At 38.8% G+C, this 24,482-nt stretch overlaps 1 protein-coding gene across 1 annotated transcript in view; it reads left to right on the forward strand.

Annotated features, from left to right (window-relative positions):
- Window positions 1-24,482, forward strand: part of P3H2 (prolyl 3-hydroxylase 2) — a 147,450-nt gene that overhangs the window by 99,184 nt on the left and 23,784 nt on the right. The window contains exons 2-5 of the mRNA XM_004577782.4: window positions 14,656-14,808; window positions 15,724-15,913; window positions 21,958-22,089; window positions 24,161-24,303. Of these exons, the coding sequence (XP_004577839.2) occupies window positions 14,656-14,808; window positions 15,724-15,913; window positions 21,958-22,089; window positions 24,161-24,303 (618 nt within the window). The remainder of the gene's footprint in view (window positions 1-14,655; window positions 14,809-15,723; window positions 15,914-21,957; window positions 22,090-24,160; window positions 24,304-24,482) is intronic.

A 24,482-nucleotide genomic window follows, 5' to 3' on the forward strand; every position in this document is an offset into this window, starting at 1 on the left:
GCACCGGTCACATACCATTAAACACACATACTAGTATCATTTTCTCCAAGGCAGGGATGATTTGAGCACATTTCATCACTAAGATAGCGTATTTGCTTCCGTCCCAGCAGCCAGCCAAGTTTGGGCTGTTTTTTTCTTGGGAAATTAGACAACACACAGACGGCTTGAGGGAGTGAGGCCAAGTAAGCAAGCACTTATTTTTGGTTAACACTTTGCAGTTTTTTTCTAACATCTAAGGCTTTCTTTTTTTAATTTTAAACAGTTTCTAAATTGAAATTACATCTTTAAAAGTTCTCCTTCTTCTCTTTAGTGTTTTTGTTACTCCAAAGGATGGTTTTGATTTAGATAAGGACACTTTCCGCTAAAGCTAGCTGATGGCTTCCTCTGTTCCTCCAAGCTCATCAGGCCAGCACCTTTGGCAGGGACTGTTCACCCTGTTTAACAGGAAGATGTAAACATCAGAGTGAAATTCCACCAGAGTGTTTAGAAGGAACAGGAGCTGATTAATCTGGTCCTGGGCCATAAGTAATTGAAGGAACGATCCAAAGCAGATTAGCAAAAGAAAGCACTTTTAAAAAGGCATGATCTTCCTTTCCAACGTACCCACGGAGAAAATGTAAACATTTAGCAAATTGCACTTTGAAATCCATAAATGTTTACTTATATCCATGGCTACATACCAGACTAATATTTCATAAATTAAAAAGATGACCTTTCTGCATCTACCTAACTTATGAATGACTACGTGTTCTTTGAATTTCATAATATTTAAATATTTTGCAATAACATGTAGTAAACAAATACGATTTCTAAAAATTTCCTTTTAAGGGATGTATTTTAATTTAATTTATTTAAGTTTTTTTTTTTCTCTGTAAGGTTGAGCAGCACAATGAGATAGATGGAAGAGAGAGAGAGAGAAAAAGAGAGTGGGAAAAAGAGAAAGGGATAGGGAAAGAGTGAGCCTATCTTTCATTCCCTGGTTATCTACCCAAATGGCTATGCCAGACAGAACTTGTCCAGGCTGGAACTAATACCTAGGCACACCATCTGGATCTTCCACATGGCCGAAAGCTGCCATCATCCACTGCCTTCCAAGGCACATTAAAAGAAATACTAGAGTGTCGACAATGCAGCCAGGACTTGAACTGGCACACCAATGCAGCGTGCTAGAGTCACAAGAGCTGCCTTACCACTGTGCTGTAAGGGCCACCCAAATGAAAACAAGCAAACAAATAGAGAAAAAGATGGGACTGGCAATGTTGCATTACACATTAAGCTGCTGCCTTCAATGCCAGAATCCCACATGGGAAATTGTTTGATTCCTGGCTGCTCCACTTCCAATCCAGCTCCCTGCAAAGCATCTGAGAAAGCTCCAGAATATGGTCCAAGTACTTTGTCTCTTGAGCCCGCATAAGAGACCAGGATGATGTTCCTGGTATTTGGCTCTGGCCTGATCCAGCTCGAGCCTTCGCAGCTCTTTGGGTAGTGAACCAGTGAGCAGAAGATCTTTCTGTGTGCCTTCCCTTTCTCTGTGTAACCGCTTTCCAAATAAATAATCTTTTTAAAAAGCAAAAGAATAAAAAAGAAAAAAATACTGACTTCATTTGATACACTGAAAACCAAACATATTATGGTAGCTGTAAATGAGATAAATTTTAGTTCTTAGTTTTTCAATAGTTAAGGCCAAAAAAACTTACATGATACAAATATCTACCATAGCTCCCACTGTGTGGTAAAGTTCATTTTATACATTTCTGGAGAGAAACTTTTGTGATAGTACAGTACCTTCATAAAACATTTTTGTACATTTTTGTACATTTTGTTTTTGTACATTAAACTAACATAAAAATAGTAAAACCACCAATTGTGAAATAAATCCAAAGTTGTTTTGTCATATAGATATGCTTTCTACTCTCTAAAATATAGGTCTGTTATATATAAGCATTCAAGGATTCCCTACAATCTTGTGCTCTTACTATGTAATCTGATATTTACATTTGAGAGATTATAATATAATTTATAGAATCAATATAGCCAATCAAGCAAACTCTTTCCAATTTTTGTTTCCAAATTTTAATATTTTTAAGAGTATTCTCAAAAAGGTTTATTTATTTACTTATTTATTTATGTGTTAAGGTACAATTTATGAAGAGGGAAAGACAGACCTTCCCTTCCTTCTTTGGCTCTCAGATAGCTGTAACCAAGAGCCAAGAGCTTCATCCACGTCGTTCACGGGGATAACCGGAGTCCACAAATGAGCCATTTTCAAATGCTTTCCCAAGCCACTGTCAGGGCATGCAGCAGCCAGTATACGAACTGGCACCTATTTGGGTCCTGGTGTTACAGGTAATGACTTTACCCACTATACTACAAAGTTAATTCTGTACAATAAATATTAAAGTGTATTATTTTACAGGCAGTTGTTTGGTCTACTTGTGAAGATTCTGGGTGGGATTTCACCAGCCCATTTCAGAATCTTTGGATTCGACACCTTGGTCTACCATCAATTCTAGCTTTCTGACAATGTGCATTCTGGAAGGCAGAATATTGACAACTGAAATAGTTGTGTCCCTGCTACCCATGTGGGAGAACTGGAAGGAGTTCTTAGGATCTGTTATGGGCATTTGGGGAGGGAACCACCAGATGGAAGCGCTGTCTCTGCTTCTCACATAAAATGATTTTCTTTTTTTTTTCCAAGTAATTATTTCAATTCTTTTTTCTTTTTTACATTTTATTATTATTATTATTATCATTTTATGATACAGTTCCATATTCCCTTATCCCGTCCCCAATTCCCTCACCCCCATCTAGTTCCTCTATATTATTACTAGCATATAGTTCTTCATACACAGTCATATGTCCATCATTGTGGGCATGGACAACGGCAGAGAGTCCAGAATCCTATTGTCAAGATATAGTAAGCAGTTTCATTGTAAGTCCATCTTTGTCTGGAAGCAGAAATACATACCACACTGCATCTTCACATCTGGATGTTAGTCTCCATTTCACAGCTACTGTACATCCCCTTAAATGAAAAGTCATAATATAAAATCAAAAATAGAAAGAAAAATAGAAATGTACAATGCCATGAAGTTAAATGACACGTTACTAAATATGACAGTCTCCATTACACAGCTACTATACATCCCCTTAAATGAAGAGCCACAAAACAAAATCAACATCAGGGAGAAAAAAGAAATTAACAACACCATGAAGTTAAGTAACATGCTATTAAATGACTAATGTGTAGCTGAAGAAATGAAAATTAAGAACCTTCTTGAAGAAAATGATGCCACTGCATGATCTACGAGTCATTGAATGATTTAATCAGGAGAAAGTGATTTGAAGAGATGAAACTAACAGAAAACAACAAAACCCATGCAATACAGTTTCCACTGATCTTTATTGGTGAAGTGTTTCTCCTCCAGACAATAAACAGATGGGTTTTGTTTTTTAATCCAGTTGACTAATCTATGACATTTGATTTAGCTTAAGCCATTTACATTCAGAGTTTAATATGTATGGGTGGTACTTTGGTCCTGTCATTTTAGGAATTGGTTGTTCATTGGTTTAGTCTTCTGTTGTCATTTTACTGGGATGTTCTTCCCATTTGCCTTTGGTTTTGTTGGATGCTATTCCTCTTCTCTGTCAAGAGAACATCTTGAAGTATCCATTTGTAGGGCAGGTTTGGAAGAGGCAAATTTTTTTAACTTTTCTTGACTGTGGAAGAATTTTATTTCATTTTCAAAGACAAAAGAAAGCTTTGCTGGATATGTTATCCTAGGCCAACAATTTTTTCTTTTAGAATCTGGAATATGTCACTCCATTCTCTTCTTGCCTGTAGAGTTTCCTGTGAGAGATCTCCTGTGAGTTTAATTGGCATTCCTTTATATGTCAGATGATTTTTTCATGTGCACATTTAAGGATCTTTTCCTTATGATCAATTGAAGAGAGCTTGATGATCATGTGTCGTGGTGAAGATCGCTTTTGCTCAAGCCTGTTGGGAGTTCTGTGCCCCTCCTGGATCTTATTTCCCAATTCTTTCTCCAGATTAGGTACATTTTCCTCTATTATTTTATTAAATAAATTTTCAAACTCAGCTTCTCCTTCTGCACCTTCTGGGACTCCCATAACTCTTATATTTGGCCTCTTAATAGTGTCTTTCAATTCTTGAATACTTTTTTTTGGCCTGATCCAGCTCTGTTTCCAGCTTTTTGTTTGCTTGCCCCAGATGACAGGAAATATCTTCCAATTCTGAGATTCTTTCTTCTGCTTGCTTCATTCTATTTTGGAGACTCTTCACTGTACATTTAATTTGCTCTACTGTGTTCTTAATTTATGATATATAAGCCTTGATTTGCTTTATTGCTTCCTTAAATTCTTTGAACTCTTGCATGTGCTTCTCATCTCTGATCAGGAGCTTTAAAATGTGTCTTATGGATTCTGTGTTCCCCATTTTCTCGATGTCTTCTTCACTTAACTCTGAGGTTGGCATAGGGTTTTGCTCCTTTGCAGGGGAGTTTTCAGTAATATTCATTGTGCCTTTGTCTCTTCTTTTGTTCTTGATTATTGCACTTCTGGTTAGCAGAGTCTTCTTCTTGGGGCAGGTTTCTAAGCTGTGTCACCCACAGGTCTACACTGCGATTTTACTTACTGCAATTGGTACACAACTCTTTGCTTGCAGCCACTTGTGCCACAACCTCCAGCAAGTTCCAGGTCTGGGTTCTCACTTCAGATTTCCACCGTGGTCTCCACAGCCCCAGCTCCTGGCTCACCACTCTCCTCCTCCTATGATACCATGCTGAGGCTGCACTGTTGTCTCTGCAACCTTTCTCCCACTTCCAGTTGGAGCAGGTCCCAGGATTAGAGAGACACCAGGTGTCCTATATAGTTAGGTTGTTGGTGGCAATGATCTTGCCGGAACCTGTTGGACATTAGTTCTGGGTGCCACACGGACCTATTTTGACTGGTATGATGCCACAGTCGGTATTATTTTCCTGCGGGACCAGTGCAATCCACAGAACTCAGTGAGTTCTCGGGAGATCAGCACATGTGCAGTTCACTGTTGTCCCCTGCCACAGTGTACAAAATGGCGCCTAATGTACCACTACAAGAGTTCTTGATCTGCTGGCCGTCAGGTCGGAGGGCTACCCAGACCTGTCTTGGGTGGAACCTGTAGAATGCGACGTTGCTGCAGTTCACTGAGTCAGAAATGAGTTCACTCCCAGCTCAGGGTATGCTCAGTCCTTCCCCTTGCCTTTGCCTGCTTACGCAAAATGGCGCCCAATTCAGCTCTAGGGGGCTGACTGGGCTAAGAAATCCACCCTGTTCTTGCACTGGCCATCTGGGATCTGCTGCTCTGTCTCTGCTCCTGGTCAAATCAAACAGACCAGCAGGACAGACAGTTCTTTGTCTGGGTTCACCTCCCATGCTCCCATGAAAGTCCTTTCCCACTTGGTTGCTGGTGGAGTTCTGGATGCTGGTGGAGTTCAGGTGGCCTGTTAGCTGAATGCCGCTGGAATATCAGTCACTGCAACACCACACCATTGTGTCCGCTGCTTTCCTGTGTCTGTCAGTCTCCAGGTGCCCCTCTGCTGTTGTTCTGTCCTTTCCTATTTCCTGAAATATGTCCTCTCTGCTTCATCCTGATTAAATGTTTTTCCATCCGTTTAAACATGTCCTTACCCTATTCCACCATCTTGATTCTCCCTCAATTCTTTTTTAATTAAAACTTAACTGAGTTGCTTCTTTGGTCTTATGAAAGTTATCTTCAGTTAAAATCTATGTAAGAAATTGTAAGACTTTTGCAAGTGAATATGGTGACATTAATAAATGCACACACACACGGCACACTAGGTTACTTCAAAACGATAATGGAAAATATAATTAAAAAGATTACATAGGGAGCTAACACAGTTGTGTGGCCCTGTGGCTCTGGCATCCAAAAGGAGTGTTTGTTCATGTCCTCACTGCTCCATTTCCCATCCAGCTCTCTGCTTATGGCCTGGGAAATCAGTGGAGGATCACTCGAGTCCTTTGGAAACTGTGCCCACATGGAAGACTGAGAAAAAGCCCCTGGCTCCCAGCTTTGAATTGTCTCATCTCTAGTTCCTGCAGCCATTTGGGGAGTGAGCCAGTGAATAAAGACCTCTCGCTATCTGTCCTTCTCTCTGTAGAATCTGCCTTTCAATAAAGATTATTACAAAACAAATATTTAGCATAGCAATTAAGATGCCTGCTTCTCATGTTGGAGAACCTGGGTTGGATTTATTGCTCCTGATCCCAATTCTTGCTTATTGCAGACACTGGGAGGTAGCTAGCTCAGGCAGTTGGATTCTCACCACCCACATGGAAGAGTAGAACTGGGTTCTCAGATTTTTTTTCGTTTGTTTTTGGTGTGTGTGTGTGTGTGTGTGTGTGTGTGTGTGTGTGTGTGTGTGTCATTGCTGGCATTTGGGAATAATACTAAGGCATGGGAGCTTTTTTTGTCTAGCATTGTCTGTATCTCTCTGACTTTCTGTGTTTCTCTGCTTCTCAAATAAGAATATTAAAAAAGAGTGTACACATATCTCATGAGCTTTTAGTAGAAGGCCCGGTAGAAGGAAGACTGTAAAGTTTTAGTCCATGAATTAATGATGTTCATGTGATACATTTTCTATAATCTGCTTATTCTTTCTGCAGCTTGTGTACTTATGCCATTAGTTGGCACTAAAAAAATAAAATCCCCTGTGGTTTAGAAACATGATGTTTGCAATGTCTGCTTCCATACTTCTCAGTTGGTAGGAAACTCCATATGGGTTTAGAAAATTCTACAAACTTGTGAAGAACCAAGACAGAAACATAGCACTTCATCAAAATGTAATGTATGATATTGAATCAACTCCCTACATTAAGATGGTTACCGTAGAAAGAACTGCTTTCTTTACTGAAAATGTTGGTGTTTCAGTGAAAGGATGCAAATTACTTATTTTAGGTTAGATGTTTTGCTGTGTACAGAAAGCTCTTTGGAAGATAAAAAGGTGATGTTAATCATTCTGCTTCCAGTGCACAAAGTGGCCTTTACCTGGCTTAATGGACTCCAGAGTTAGCTCTGTGCCATACCGGTCATACAAGATCTTCTCCATTCTGCCTTCATGTATTTTGTACTTTATATATTTCCTAATTCACAGACAAGGAACTTGTATATGTTCCCTACAATATGCTTGGAAAGTTTCGAATATATTCCTTTTTTTAAAATATGTGTTCTTTCTGTATTACAACATTGCTCAAGCAAAGCTGTACAACAGAAAGAAGCCAAAGAAATGGAAAGGAGAGTGAAGAAAAGCAGAAAGCAACCACTTTATGCTGTCCTGTTTGTGCTTTATAAGACAAAAATTTTATTTCTGCTCTGAAATAGTACATTGCTCTTCTGACTGCTATAAAGATGCACAGATTCGCGTAGAGCATTCTGAAATGTATGTGGATTGGGTCTGATCATATCCACTTTAAAATCCTTTCATTGTTTCTTCTTCCACTAAGTATGACATGCAGATTCTAAACCAAATTGTAACCTGCAGGTGATCTTTCACCAGCATGTTCTCAAAGTTCTCTTTTAGTCCCCACTCTGCTGTTAAAACCTATCAGTTTTTCCACTTCAGGGTCATTTCACTTCAGGGTCACTGATTTTCTTTGGTCTGGAGTGCTCTTCCTCCTGGTGAGCTCATGCCTGGCTTCCTCACTTTTCAGGCTGATCTCCAAAATTACCTTGCAAGGATGTTGTTTGATTTACTCATCATTGATTGACTCATTTTCACTGGAGATGAGGTCAGTGCTCACAATGTGGGTTCTTCATTTTTTCCCTCATAGTAGTTAGCACAATCTGAAATTACTTGCACTAATTCTTCCTTTTCTTAAAAATTTCTATTTAAAAAGTCAGTGTGACAGAGAGATCTCCCCTCCTCACATGGTTGCCATGGCTGAACCTGTACAGGCCCAAAGCCAGGATTCAGAAACTGATTTGGGATCTCCCACATGGGAATGGAGGACCCAGTGCCTGGGCCACGTTCTCTGGCTTTCCCGGGGATGCTATCCAGGAGATTGATTGGTGTCCATAAAGGATGCCAGTTTTACCCACTAACCCACCATGCTGCCCCCAGTTATTTCTTTATCTGAAACCTGTCCTTTTCAATGAGAAGTAAGCCTCTGAGAAACAAGGACTTTGCCTGACAAGGACGTATAGGTATTCATGTTAACCATTAGCAGGTCTTGCATAGATTTTGGGCAAAATATTCACTGAGCAATATGTGAATGAGCAACATGAAGAGTATAGGTGTTACTGGAATACTGGATGCATTTGTGTTCTGAATAGGGAGGGATGGCAATTTATAAAAAGTTGCAGAAATCCATTTGTGTGGGGCAGGAGTGTATAATTTTTGACAGGAAGAAATGACATAACAAAGCCTGCAGCCAAACCCTGCTGTTCCTGAACATCATGGTGCAGAGTGTCTGACATTTCTTTTGTGGTTAAAGGCAGCTACTGAAAAATTCTGAATACTTCATGTGTGTGCTTTGGAAACGTCTTCTTTATTTGCAACTATGGAAAATTATTTGTGTGGCAGAAGAGCCTTATTCACTTACCAGCTCATGACGGTGTAGCTTCTGAAATTTAGTAGGGTGTTGATTTGGTCAGTGCTCATTTTTTTTCCATGCAGCGTGACTGCCACGTACCATGGCTGCTTCTGGGCTGGCAGGTGAACATGTTTGCCTGAGTTCTTCACAGCCTGTGATGAAAATGACCCAGCATTTCTGAAAGGCATTTTTTTGCTGGTATTTCTGCCCTCTCAATGTTACAATAGCCTCCTGTAAAAGGTTTCATATCATCTTTCTGTCCAGTTTTCTCCTCTCCTCAATTGCTCTTCCTGTCATGATTTGTAACACAGAGTTGCTTCCATATTGGTTGTCCTCTTCTGTGCAGATTTTAAGCAGGTCTTAGTTTGGATTCTTGACAGGCAGTTTGCTTTGGATTTGTTTTAATAGAGGAGCAAGCATAACCTTCCTTCCTTGATTCTGAGTGCTTACAACATCTTACAACATCTTACAAATGAACACATATGTTCATTTCAGATGTGTAGATTTAATTTCAAAAAGGAGCACCAGTATATTAAACTTCTAGTTAAAAATATGGCCCATTTTCATAACCTTTGGCAATGAATTTTAATTTCATGAAGTGACTTAATAATTTAAGTGCCAAGACCATGTCATGAAGAACGTTTATGGATCAAGAATAAGTAATAGGATCTCTTTTACATTTATGTTGGGGAAGAAAGTATTATAATCCATCTTGGGCTATAACGGAAGAAAAAAAATCCAGTGTTCTCAAACATATGAAAAAATAGCCAGCTCACCAGCACTGGGAGTGTGCTACATAGTTTAGCTGTTGCTGAGATGCCTTGGAGTGAGCATCCCACTTGAGCTACTCTGTTTCTTACCCTGCTTCCTACTAACAAGCACCCTGTGAGGCAAGAGTTGACGGATCAAGTGCTTGGCTCTCTACCCCTGGTGAGAGATATCTAAAGGATTTAGAGGCTGTGGCTTCAGCATGGCCAACCCAAGATATTAGGGAAATTGGGGGAGGAAACCAGAAGATGCAGTCTCTCTTCATGTATCTCTCATATTCTCTCTCTCTCTGCCTTTAAAATGAAACAAAGATTTAAGAAAGACATTGTCTCACAGTTTCAAGGGCTGAGTCATACTTATCTGTCACAGTAAGTATTTGTCTCTTGCTTCCTTTCAAAATAAAAGCAAAAATTAAAAAATGACTTAACAGTTTCAAAAATCTCAGTCTCATTCAACTGTGATAATAAGTCTCTTTCTTTCATAGAAAAATAAAAAAAATTAAAATTGGCTAACAATTTCAAGAAATACTGAGTCATATTCATCCGTGATAATCAGCATTAGGAACTGTTGCTATAAAAGATGACTTCAGGGACATTTTCATTGCAATGGCATCCTTTTAACATGCTATAATTTACTAGGAACACTCACACACAACTTCTCCTTTTGGTGTATAGATATGTTCATGTATCTATTTATATCTATTATATATATATATATATAGGTTTCAATTCATACAAGTTAATTCACTCTTAGATAAGTCATAGACATCATGGATTGTAGATGCAGATTAAACAGATAGGTAAGTGAAATGATCCATATTCAGACAGCTGCAACTGAAAGAGAAAAATCTACTCAAATTCATTTAATGAATGATACAAGAACAAGGCATCAGAAAGTTTGTAATAAACACACATTATGAGGAATAACAATGTATAGACTTCAATTTTTGCATCAACATGAACTCATGCATTAACTTTTCTATAAGATTTTTGAAGTGTCCCTGATTGATGAATGGCAATAGTCTAATAAGGATAAGGAATTACTGTCAGGAGTAAATGCAAGTCTAGGATGGAAATAGTGTCCCTTAGAAAATGTAGTGTTTCATTGCCTGATCCAAGGCACAAATATAGGAAAATGAAGAACATAAATTTTTATTTGCGTTCATCAACTTTAACATCTGCTGCTATAAAACTGGAGTATGTCAGTGCTAATATGGTTTGCTCATAACTATGGTCTAACTGTAAACATGGAGACAGTTTTAGCCAATTAATAATATCTGCTATACCCTCATAAATCATGTGCTAATGCACATTATAAAGTTTGTTCCTCATTAATGGGAACATATTTTTTTTATTGTTAATTATTTTGCATTATGTGACAGTTTCATAGGCTCTGGGAATCCCCCCATCCCTCCCCCTCCCCTCCCCCCCGGTGGATTCCTCCACCTTGATGCAGCATTACAGTTCAAATTCAATCAAGATTCTTTCATTGCAAACATATACCAAGCATAGAGTCCAGCTACTTATTGTCCAGATGGGTTGAACAGTTTCTTGGGGAGACCTTTTCTGGTCTGAAGTTTGAGCTGGCAGAATATCATCACAGTCAATTAAGAGTCCCAATATAACATCAACAGCAATTTGCAATGTTATGGAATTGACATGGTTTTGAGTAACCAGTGTATTAAAAAAAAAAAAAAAAAAGGAAAACAAGTCCTAGCCACAACCTATGATTAGCTCATTGACATTTCAATTTTAGTTCATATACAGGACCGGCTGCTCTATACCTTAAAATGGCCATAAGGCACCATTCAGCTGTTTCGTGTCCATTTCATCTTAGTATTTAGCCAGTTGTTGTGTTGAAGTAAAATTTTGCTGATCTTGGCAGATTTTAGGATAATCCAGACTGGCTTGTAACTCTAACAAGATATATGTCAACATTTTAGGTGCAGAACATTTTTTTTTTTGGGGGGGGGTGTGCAGGAAAATCCTCAACACCATGGTGAGGAGTAACTAATCTTTGTGACCCACCCAGCGAGGCATGAGCCAATCCATGCCAGCTCTTTACTAATGGGAACATATTAAAAACACTAAAATGTGTAGAGAATTTATAAATTGCTTTCTATTGTTTAAGTAATATAGTGTATATAAATATACATTACTCAATTGAATATATATAAATACAAATATATAAATGTATATTACACAGTTTAATCCTTCCATATTCCTATGTGGCAGATCATGGCATAAAGTTTACGAAAAGATTTTCTTAAGGAAGAACTGAAATGAAAATGTTTAAACCAATTTTTAAAGGTTTAACAGGCTAATAAATGAGGCTCTACCATAAGTTACAACCTAATCTCTTCCTCCTAGGCCAATATAATTATTACCATGAGATACATATGCATTTCATATTTATTTGTGTTGGTATATAAGAAATGTGAAAATTTAAAGTTTAGAGAAAAGCCAGATCCAAAATCAGTAACTTTGACAATGAAAGTTATCCTGGGCACACAGAATTGAGATCAAAAGTAAAGTGACAAGAACTGATCTGAGGCAGCATTTAGGACAAGAGAGCCATCACAGGGACTATACAGAAAGGAGTGTTTCACTGGTAAGAGCCACAGTGGAGGAAGACAGATCTTAAAACATAGCAGTTTGAATTTTCTGGGATAAGAACTGATCCTTTGCATAACACCAGACAGAAGTGAGCAGGGAAGTGAACTTACTACATTGTTATGTATTTTAGTGTTTTAGTATTTTAGAGGCAAGACTGTCATAGGAAGACCAAGTTGAATGTCATATCCCATTAGGTCATTTTTTTAAGGATTTATTTGCTTTTATTGGAAAGTTAGATTCACAGAGAGAAACAGAGACAGAAAGATCTTCCATACCCATTTGCTCCCCAAGTGGCCACAGTGGCAAAAACTGAACCAATCTCAAGTCAAGAATCAGGAGCTTTCTCCAGATCTCCCAGGCAGATACAGTGGCCCAAAGCTTTGGGCCATCCTGCCTTGAGTTTCCAGGTCACAAGCAGGGAGTTGGAGAAGTAGAGCAGCCTGGATAAAAAACAGCACCCATGTGGTATCCTGGGGAACAAGACAAGGATTTAATCCTGAAATATGTATTTTTAAAGGTTTTATTTATTTGTTTTTGCTTTGTTTTGTTTTGTTCTGTTTTTTGGTAAGTCAGATATACAGAAAGGAGGAGAGACAGAGAGGAATATCTTCCATGTGTTGATTCACTCTGCAAGTAGCCACAATGGCGGGAGCTGAGCGGATCCAAAGCCAGGAGCCAGGAACCTCTTCCAGGTTTCCCACACAGTACAAGGTCCTAAGGTGTTGGGCCATCCTTGAATGCTTTCCCAGGTCACAAGCAGGGAGCTGGAAGGAAAGTGGGGCCGCTGGAATGTGAACTGGCGCCCATATGGGATCCTGGTGCGTTTAAGGCGAGGACTTTAGCTGCTAGGCTACCATGTCAGGCCCCTAGCCCTGAAATATTGATTGGCCCAAATTTTCATTTCTTTATGTACTTAAATATGTCACACATATTTTGAATTTCACTATGAAATAGACTACTAGTAGAAATATCCAATTTTATGATAGGAGAAAAACGGATCTATGTCGTTCCCCCGGCAAAGCATTTGTCAGATATATTAAACTGAATGCATTTTCTTTCATTTTCCATGTTCATAAAAACATTGTGCCTTTTTCCGTTGAGAATGGAGCAGTAAGTGGGACCGTAAAAATATCACTGTCAGTGTAGTGATTATTGAAAAGTCTTTATTTTATATTAACTAGTATCAAAATATTGAGTTTGGAAGAAAACATTCAAGATTTTTTAGTGTATTTATGTTCTAGCCTTATTTATATATTTTATTTATTTATAAATTAAAAAAATCTGACAATTGGAAGGAAGAAGAAGTATACTCAATTCCAACCTCTGGGAAATCAAATGTTTATTTCATGTCCAATCTCATGATAAAAGGTAAAACGAACAAAAAATAAAAGGAAAATACTTGACAAAAATGTTCAAGTAGGTAGGTCTGGTAGCTCTTTATTTTGAAATGTTGTAGAACAGAAACACATAGAATCAATTTCCAAGAAAAAGGCAAAAAGGAAAAATTGAAACAAAGCAAGTTTGCTCATTTTATTCATAACTGAAGAATCCAGCTTACATACACGTGAGAGAACATTAGAATGTTGTGTAAAATGAGACTGAAAGATTTTGCTTTGGTGAAAACAGATTTTGAAGTCTATACATATGAAAAGTCTTCCAACTTTCATGGATGTCTTATAGTGTTTCTGTTTGGGATACCTGCATCTCATATTGGCATGAGTTCCTCTGGTTCAAATCTCAGCTATTCTGCTTCCAAGCAAGCTTCCTGCTACTGCATAGCCTGGAAAGCATCAAAAGATGACTTCAGTGTGAGAGTTCTTGACACGCACATGGGCTACCACATTGGTTTCTAACTCTGGTTTAGCCCAAACCTAAATGTCGCCAACGTTTGGAAATGTCTTTATTCATATCTTGTTCTCCGCTTTCCTCTCTCTGTTCTCTTTATCTCTGTCTTCAAATAAATGAAAAGTAGTTTCTAAAGTGTATTGTGAGTCCGTCTTTGATTTGGAGGTAGAGATGCATACTGCATCGTATCCTCACATCTGAATATGGTCGTCTCTATTATGCTGTTGCCATGCATTCCCTTAAATGAGAAACCACAAAGCAAAGTCAACAACAGGTATGAAATTAAAACAAACAACATTTACAGCACCATGGAGTTGAAAAGCACGTCACTGAATAAATGATGCATGGGTAAAAAATAAAAAGAAAACTGTTGGAACTCTCTAGATAATGGATGCTAGACTGTCTGACATTGTTTGTAGCAGCAATGTTAGGACACAGTGAAATAACAGACCAATGGACTTATGACTACTTATGAAGGACTATACTGTAGTGTAATAATACAAGGAGAATCAGTTGGGGATGGAAATTTGGGGATGGGTAGGGAAATCCCAGACCCTATGGAACTGTAGCATAAAATTCAAAATCAAAAAAGAAAAAAAGAAAGCGTGTTGTGAAAAGTATTATGCATAGATTCAGATTTTTTACACCACAATAAGCTTATCTTTTCCTTTCATTTTCCCACAGACTGTTAGGAGTACCATGCTATCATATCCTAATATAAACCTGAATTCTGAATTTCAAACTGTGAGCTTTGGGCCAATCTCTTGCTTTCCGAACCTAGTTTGGAAATAATCACCTTTATCTAATTCTCTCTCTCCAGCTTAACCAGCCGGACAAAGCGATGGAAGCAGCTCACACATTTTTCATGGCCAACCCTGAACATATGGAAATGCAGCAGGACATCGAGAATTACAGAATGATGGCTGGTGTAGACGCGCTGCAGCTGACAGACCGGGAAGCCAGACCACACCTGGTAAGCTCTGCTGCCACTGTCCTCTGTGTGTGCAGCTAAGGGCTAAGTTTGATTTGACTGTGACAACGTCTAAGAGGACCGCAAACTCATTTTCTACTTCCAGCAACAGTAATATCTTTGTCATTTTTTAGATTCCTGATGAAATATTAAAATTGTCAGGATGAAGAAGAACAGGTGAATTTAAAAGCAAGATTTTGTGAAAATTGAAAGTTAAAATAAAAAAAAAACTTCAAAAACTGACCGACAAGAATTTTCATTATAATGAAAACTACAATATTATACAATATCCGGAGCGCTTTCAGAGACTCAGCTCCTGGCCAGAGTAGTTATGTCACACAAAGGAGGTGAAGAAAGGTGGGCTTTACAAAGACACATGCTGACTTCCCATTCCACTCCAGTGGGTTGCCTGCTACGTCTGTATTTATCAAACCAACTTTCTAAAACATCACTTAATTCGATAGGCGAAATATTTCTTGAAATCATATGTTGAAAAGACTACTTCCAATTTCCACATCAACCTGCTTAATGTATTCCTCCCAGAATCACTACAGAGAAGGAAAAGAGGATGCTTTTATTTGCACGGCTCTTTCTTTCTAAATTGAGCAAAACCTGGGATTAGATGACACTTTTTCCCACCTTTGTTTTGCCACACTTGTTACATGGTCTGACCTCTTAGCAGAGGAATTACAAAATACAGTCAGTGTGTACATTCAGGAAGAAAATGAGATCAATGGGTGCTACAGCAATCTTCTCATTCAATAAGCCCCCTCTAAGTTTAGAATTGCTTGAAGTCAAAGAGACGCTTCATGAGCCAGAGCAGCCCTTCTCTGCCCTTCCCGCAGAGTCTGAAACCTACTCCAGCTACCTCTAGCTTGCATTTTACATAGACTGCTTTTTTTTTTTTTCTCTTTGCAGGAGAGCTACAGTGCAGCAGTTAAACACTATGAGAGTGATGAGTTTGAGGTAGCCATCAAATATTTTGAACAAGCCTTAAGAGAGTATTTCATTGAAGATTCAGAGTGCCGTACGCTGTGTGAAGGGCCTCAGAGATTTGAAGAGTATGAGTATTTAGCGTACAAAGCTGGTCTTTATGAAGCCATTGCAGGTAAAGTGGTTGTATCCTTTTATTTCTCTGCTGACGATAAGAATACAACAGGCAATTTCTAAAAATATTTTAACAGTAGAGACTTTAAATGTATATCACCCCTTACTTCCCCTAAATAAATATATGTAGCTAAAATTTAAGTAACCCTCCTTCTGAACCTTTTTAGATACATATTTGAATATGTATATGTTTGTTTATAATTATTATTTCATTCCTACAAAAATAGAGTGATACTACAAATACTGTTTTTTTTACTGTGTTTTACTTGTGTTTTACTTTATGCTTGACACCATGTTGTGGAGTTCTTCTAACGTAAGTATGTTTAGATCCACATCATTGCATTTAATGGCTGGAAGTCCTTTTTAATTGTTCTTATTGTGTTTTTCTTGTGTCATAAAGCACAGAGAGAGAGAGAGAGAGAGAGAGAGAGAGAGAGAGAGAGAGAGAGAGAAATAAGAGGCCTCCTATCTCCTATGAACTCCTTCCCAAATGCGCACACCAGCCAGGGCTGGCCCAGGATTAAGCAGTGAGTCCAGCAGCACTCGATCTTGGTCTCCTACTTGAGTAACAGAACACACATTTGAGTCATTATCCACTATCTTCCACCCTACCTATTGGTGGGACGCTAGATTGGGAGTGGAACTAGCTGAGGTTCAAACCAGGCCAGCATACTTGAAAGTTAATTTTATTTGTAGAAAACATAAGAGTGAAAAATAAAGCTGTTAGAATAAGGTAGGAGCTCTGGTTCTAATCCCGGTGGCCCTGCTTCCCATCTAACTCCCTGCTTATGGCCAGGAAAAGCAGTCGAGGACAGCCCAAATCCTTGGGGCCCTGCACCCGCATGGGAGACCTGGAAGGGCTCCTGGCTCCTGGCTTCGGATTTGCTCAGCTCCAGCCATTGCAACAGCTTGGGGAGTGAACCGTCGGACGGAAGATCTTCCTTTTTGCCTCTCCTCCTCTCTCTATATCTGCCTGTCCAATAAAAATAAATAAATCTTTGAAAAAATAACATAGGAAAGTATTGATGTATTAGGAGATGAAAATTTAAATGGAAAAAGACAAGAACAATGAATGAAAACATAGAATTTAGGATATGAAAATACAGATTTATCTAAAAAACGAAGTAGACGTACCAAGCACAAAAGGAAAGTATTGCAAAATATCTTATGGGCAAGCAGTTAATGCCTTCGTATGTAAGGGGAACCTGCAAGTTGTTTTTAGTAGTAGGAGTTTACTTCTTAGTTAATACTTGTAATAATAACAACAAATATTTCTAGTAACTACAGTAGACAAAATGCTTTTCTGATTTACATCTGTTTTAATCCTCTAAACAACTCTGAGCCTTTTACTCTTCCGTGCCCTTTTTGAATGAAGAATGTCACACCTTGGGAAGTTTAAGTATTGTTATAAAGTGAAGTTGGTAATCAAGCCAAACTTCTCTGAATCTAGAACCCATATTTCCAGGACCGACAAAATGTTTAAATGGGCAAAGAGTACTTTGTTTAGTTATCAATATTTAAAACATTACTGGAGCATGCGAAGTGTTACAGTGTGTTTGAGTGTGTGTTGTGTTTGTGTAACTGTTCAGTTTTATGTGCTCACAGAAATGCTGTTAGTGGTTTCCTGCCTCTGCAGGAGCTCAATCGAATCCCAGGGAGCTATTTTTCAGTTCATCATTTCCTTCAGTGCCTACTGACCTTTGATTTGTGACCAACCTTTGATAGATGTCACCTCCTAAAAGCACATAGCATTCCTTTGCTGTCTCCACCCCTTTTGCTAAAACCCTGGCTTAAACCTCACATATTTTTGTTCACTAAGCTATGGTGATCACATTTTTGCTTTCGCATATCATGATCACATTTTGCTCTGAAAACAAATCAGTCTGTTAAAAACAAAATTCTGGTCACAACCAGGCTTAAATCAGCCCAGTGACTTAACTACCACTTAGAATAAGCCCGTTAATAAAGATGTTCACGATTAACCATTTTATGTCTTCATTCTCTCTCCTCTTTCTCCTCCTCCTCCTCCTCCTCCTCCTCCTTCTTCTTCTTCTTCTCTCTCTCTGTCTCTCTTCACTGCTTTTGCTGTCTCTCTAATCCATTACTGTTGTCCTTCCTTGAATGTTTTGGATAGGTCATACCAATTTCCATGTGTAGACCTTCAAAATATTTTCCTCCATTCCTTAGCTAAAGCTATGAGTTGTTCAGTGCTCAATCCTCAGTGTTTAAGTGTAGTGACTGAAAAATAGCATGTGCTTATAAAACATTGAGTATATGAATATGTACATGGGGCCTGACATGATAGCCTAGGTACTAAAATCCTAGCCTTGCAAACTGCTGGGATCCCATATGGGCCCCGGTTCCCATCCCAACTGCTCCACTTCTGATCCAGCTTCCTGCTTGTGACTTGGGAGGTAGTAAAGGATGGCCCAAAATCTTGAGACTCTGTACCCACATCAGAGACCCAGATGAAGCTCCTGGCTCCTGGCTCCTGGCTTCAGTTGGCTCAGCTCTGGCCATTGTGGCCACTTGTGGAGTGAACTAGCCAATGGAAGATGTTTCTCTCTTTTTCTCCCTATCTCTGTAAATCTGCCTTTTCAATAAAAAAAATAAATCTTTTTAAAAATGTAGATGAATGAATGAATAATGACATATTCATCCTCATCAGTCATACTGTAGAGATTAAAGAGGTTAATTCTACTATATTCCTAAGTGTGGGTGTAAATTGTTTGCATGGAGGACAACTGGGGAATAACAAAATTTAAACTAGGAGAAATAGATGTTTAGCCAGATAGTTCAGACTATTTTTTGAATGCCTATGTCCCACGTTGACTGGGTTGGATGCCTAGTCTCCAGCTCCTGACTCCAGCTTCCTTCTACTTTAGACACCAGGGGGCAGCAGTGATAACTCCAGCATTTATTGCCTGTAGCCCACGTGGGAGACTGGGATTGAGCTCTCAGCTCCCTGTATCAGCTCTGGTTGTTGGGAGCATTTGCAAGGTGGTCTATTAATGGGGAGACCTACCTCTCTTTCGTTGTCTGTTTCTCAAGTAAATACATAAACTTAAAAATCAGACTAGAAAGTGGACCCAAAATCAGTACATCAAGGCCTAATTTTGTACACAATTGATAACTCAAATAAAATCAATTCACCCTAATCAATGCAGCTATCTAAATTATTGAAGCTTCCCCCCTTAAAAGCAATTACTTTCTCAGGCTTCTGCCAGAGCTATTTGTATTTTTATAAGCATAATTCATTTGATTGACAATCTGTTTTGTTTGATTTTTATTTTAAGAGCTGAGTATATCTGTACATTTGGGGGGAGTGTGAAGGCATGGCAGGAGTTTCTGTTATTATGTTTCATCATGTGTTAGTTTTATGCATGCATGTGCCCTGCCTCCACCCTCTCTTGTACATGTGCCTCTAACTGTGTCCGCAAAACAGTTTTTGGATAATGTTCTAGATATGAGGAAGGGAAATTGACAATTTCCCACAGATTCTCATGTTTTGACTTGTTAAAGATACTCCAGGGCATAGTGGTTGCTGCTAAAAAAACAGAAGTCCTAAATTTTGGCTCTTTACTTCCTTTTTTAAAAAGATGTATTTATTTTTATTTGAAAGGTAGATGTACACAGAGAGAAGAGACAGAAAGGGAAAACTCTCCCATCTTCTGGTTCATCCCCCCGCCCCAGAGCTGAGCTGATCCAAAGTCAAGAGGCAGAAGCTTCTTCTGAGTTTCCCATGTGGTCCAGGGTCCCAGTGCTGTTGGGCCATCTTCAGCTGCCTGCCCCGGCCAGAAGCCGTGAGCTGAATCAAAGATGGAGCAGCTGTTGACACAAATCAGTGCCTAGGATGCATCTGAGTGCCTGAAAGCGGAGGATTAGCCTGTTGAACATTGACATGGTTCTTCATTGTAAACAAAATTATCCCCTCCGATTCTACAGCTATCAATCAAGGAACATGCTTTAAAACAAATGGGTCATATTCCCTGAAATCTAAATAAAGTATTGTCAATGACAAAAACATAGTAAGCCTTGGGAATTTGAACAAATCAAATTTATTATGTGAAGATAATTTTATATAAGTATTCCCACACAGTGTCTTGACATGTTAATTACACAGTGGCATTTGAGATGGAAAGCATTTGAAAAAAAAGCCAATAAAAAATAAAATGACAGCTCTAATTATTTGATTTTTTTTGTTGAAATCATTCTAAATTAGAAGTAAAACAAACTTCAAATATTGAATGTATTAAAAAATCAGAATACTTGAGAACTTTTGAATTAGAGGAGACAATAAATGCTGAAGAAAAATACCGATGATTCCCAAATGCAGTTATTTATTATTAGCCCTGCTTGATAGAGCCCTAAATGATGTTGCTATGTTACCCTTATTTTGTTGCAATTTATATTTTTCTTTGACAAACACTTCATTCAGAGTGAGTCCTTGGAAGATGTCTCTAATCTTTTATTTTACCTTGTTGTTTGGAATTAGAAGAATGTACATTAAAAGAAATACAGGGGCAGAAATTTGAGCTAGTGCTCAAACAGCCAGTTGGGGCACTGGAGTTCTTCTCTAAGGTGCTTCAGTTCCAGTTCTGGCTCCACTTCAGACTCCAGATTCCACTCAGTATGCGCCCTTGGAAACAGCAAGTGATGACCCAAATAATTGTGTCCCCGCCATCTCCTTGAGATCCAAGTTGAGTTTTTGATGCCCACCAGCATCAGTTTGGCCCAGGTCCGAGCATTGCCAAGCATTTTGGGAAGTGAACCAGCATTCTCTCTCAAGAAAATAATAATAATAGTAAGTTAATAAGGCATGCAACTTTTCAGTTAAATATGAGAAAACAATTGAACATTGTTGATTTTCTTCCTTCCTTCCTACTTATTTCAAGTATGCTAATCAAATAAATACAACCTATTCTTCCCATCACAGTCTCCCACTGAGATTAGTAACAAATGGACTTGATGGATTCTTTTGGCTGTGCTCCATAGTGTTGTGTTAGCCAGGGTATGAAAAAGCGGCACAGTTGTATTTTTGTGTTACCTCTGCAAGATCATCAGGATCCAAGCTGAACGTGGACTAAACAGAACCTTTTGACAGAAGGCAGTTGTTGTACGTTAAATTGTAGAGCCCTGAAGTGCAGAGATTCTGTCATCATCCCTGAGGGAATCTGTTCAGTATCAATGTGAGAAAAGCATTCTCATTGTGGAAAAGATGGCTGCTGCCTTCACGGAGGCGCTTTCTGCTCTGAGACTCCGCCTCTGGTAGTCTTTCCCAGCTCGTGCTTGGAGGACACAGAGGATCAACGCAAAGGGTGCTGAAAATGGCTGCCCTTCACCACCCTCAGTTTGTTGGCAAGCAAGAAAAGTGGAACTAGCAGAAAGGGAAGCAAAGAAAAGAAAGAGGAAATTAATCATTACTAGCATATACAATGCTCAGGTGGTAGACAGGAACATTGTGGCTGGAATACAGCATGTCCAGGTGATAGAGTCATTTATACCTAAGTAGAAAAGAATGCTGATCAATAGAAGAAATATTGTCCCCCCCCCCCCACCCATAGGACAATTTGACTTGCAAATGCTAACAGAAAGGGACATTTCTGCTTTGTTTTCCATCACATATTCTCCATGTACATAGTGGATTCTTTCAGTGAACTGTTTGTCAACATCACCAAGGTAGGAACTTCTGGTTCAAATTCTAAGACACCTCAGACTGTCTCAAACATCCAAAGAGAGGCCCCGGAGTTGTTAAGTCAGAACCTCAGCATTCAGCTGGATGTGAGTGCAGTGAACTAGTGCGTCACTTTCAGAAGGATTAAAACAGAGATTGGATGGCAGGAGGAGACCGCAGTACAGAGAAGCACCAGCAGCCATGGGAACTTTGATGTTTGTTCACCTGCAAGGAGGTTTCACTTGCTTGTCCTATGAAAAGGTTTTGGGTTCACACAGTGAGGTAAGGTTAGGAATGTCTCATGCAACTTGACTTTGACTTGAAATGTGAGTTTTCAGCAGAGTTGAGTGAGATGGACTCTTGTTTTGCAGATCACTACATGCAGGTACTGGTTTGTCAGCATGAATGTGTGAGGGAACTCGCCACCCGTCCTGGGCGCCTCTCACCGATTGAGAACTTTCTTCCTCTGCATTATGATTACCTACAGTTTGCCTACTACCGAGGTAAAGTGTGTATCATCCATGAACTCAGCAGGGGTTTACTTTTCAGGGGCACTGACATTGCGTTACTATGATTTAGTCTTTGCTTTCTTGAGGTTGGCATCAAAGCCATGGGGGTGGGAGGGCAGTACGTATATTCTTTATTATTTCTCATTACTGCATTCAGAACAAGAACAGGTGAAACCCTGGTAGGCAAAACGTACAAGCTAATGCTGTGGTTATTGTCTGAAAATGAAATAGATTAAACTTTGTGTGATTTTAAAGTTATGTACAGTTGCAGGATTCAAAGACTAAATAATTGGGATTATTTAATTCCATGCACTAGAATCTGATTGTGTTTAACAGTGCTTACAAGAACACATGCAGATACTTATGTTCTCTTGCACAGAACATGTCATACAGTTGTTCAGCCAAAGGGCTTATTTAGTTGTTATTTTTGAAATGATTTTCTTTTATTGGAAAGACAGAGATAGACAAAGATCCTCCATTTGACCCAGGAAGAAGCCAGAACCTGGAGTCAGTCTGGGTCTCTTACATGGATGGCAAGGGCTCCAGTCTTTGAGCCCTGCTGTATCCCAGGGTGACCATTAGCAAGGAGTTGGGATTCAAATCCAGATCCTCAGATAAGGATGCAGGTGTGTCTAAAGTGTCAGCTTAACTGCTGCACCAAACACCTGTTCTTTCTTTGTAATTTTGACAGATTTTTCCAAATTGCCCTCTATGTGAAATATATTTCCCATTTCTCAACAGAACAGATTATTAAGTTTTCTTATATTCCCAATCTATAGGTAAAAATCATTATTTCAATATAGTTTCCATTTGTATTTTATATATGTATATGTTTTAAAGATTTATTTATTTTTATTGGAAAGTCAGATTTACAGAGAGAAGGAGAGACAGAGAGAAAGGTCTTTTATCCACTGGTTCACTTTTCAGGTGGCTGCAAAGGCTGGGGCTGAGCCTGTCACAAGTCAGTAGCCAGGAGCTTCTTCCTGGTCTCCCATTAGCAGGTACAGGGTCCCAAGGCTTTGGTCATCCTCTACTGCTTCCCCAGGCCACAAGCTGGAAGGGAAATGGAGCAGTTGGGGTGCTAACTGACACTCATATGGGATCCTGTTGCATGTAAGGCTAGGAGTTTAGCCACTAGGCTATCACGCCAGGCCCATATTATATTTTTGATAGAGAGATAAAATTATTTTTTCTCCTATTTAAAACCAATTTGTAAAATCAGGATTGCTGAAATTGATTTTAGATATCATATTTTCTAACATGATTGTCATACTTCATCTTGGGTCAAGGTACTTAGATTGTTGGCAGGTTATATTGCTTGGTTTATTTTTTTCTTATTATATTATCTTCTAAAAATGTTAATGGTAAATAGCATGCTTCTCTTTTAGTTAATAATACAAAAACATATCAAGCTAATATTTTGAAGCTACTTTGGAAAATCGTTTTTCTTTACAAAAATAAGATAGAACCTATCCTCAAATTGGTGGCATAAATACATAATTTATCCAAGTACTCAGCAGTGAATCAAAAGAACTTAAGAGATTTGCTAATTTTGATTCGCCCTATTAGAAACCCAGAGCCATCTCTGATTATATATATTTGCCGGAAGGACTTGCATTAATGGTACCAGTTGACCAGAAGCTTTACAGCAAAGAGAAATAACCTTTTAACACATCTTGTCACTCACATCAGATGATACAACTGTTGTAGATCATTTTCAGGATGCTTTTTTATTCCAAAATGACAAAAACATCAGAATTAACTCTTATAGTCCTGTTGTTTTTCTCTATTAACTCAGTTGTCAATAAATATTGTCACCAAGCAATTTTTGATAGAAAGATTTAATGGTTCATGCAAATATGTCTAGTGTCACAGCATGCTAAAGATAATCCCTTTTGAAAACCTGAAGCCATGTCTGTTTGTTGGGACTGTTTCTCCTTCCACTGCTCAGGCTCAGTTTACTGTCCTTCCTCCTGATGTTCAATAGTAACTCTAAAGACATGTGGAAGTCTGCTTTCAAAATCCTCTTGGCTGACTCTATTGTTGCAACTGTTTGGTCTTCCAGTTGGTGAGTATGTGAAAGCCTTGGAATGTGCCAAAGCCTACCTTCTGTTCCATCCGGATGATGAGGACGTCCTCGACAATGTAGAGTACTATGAGGGTCTGCTGGATAATGGCGTGGACCCAGAATCCATTGAAGCCAGAGAGGTGAGACTCCAGTTCTGAGAAGAAGCTGTGTATGTGCTCTGGGGTAGGGAGAAAGCAACCTCAACCCTACATTGTATAGCAGCACAATCCAAAATAGCAAAAATATGGAAACCAGCCCCAAACCCAGCAACAGGTGAAAAAGATACACTATGTTACATCTACTCTATGGCATACTATAT

The sequence above is a fragment of the Ochotona princeps genome, chromosome 3, assembly GCF_030435755.1.
Source record: "Ochotona princeps isolate mOchPri1 chromosome 3, mOchPri1.hap1, whole genome shotgun sequence".
Taxonomy (NCBI): Eukaryota; Metazoa; Chordata; class Mammalia; order Lagomorpha; family Ochotonidae; genus Ochotona; species Ochotona princeps.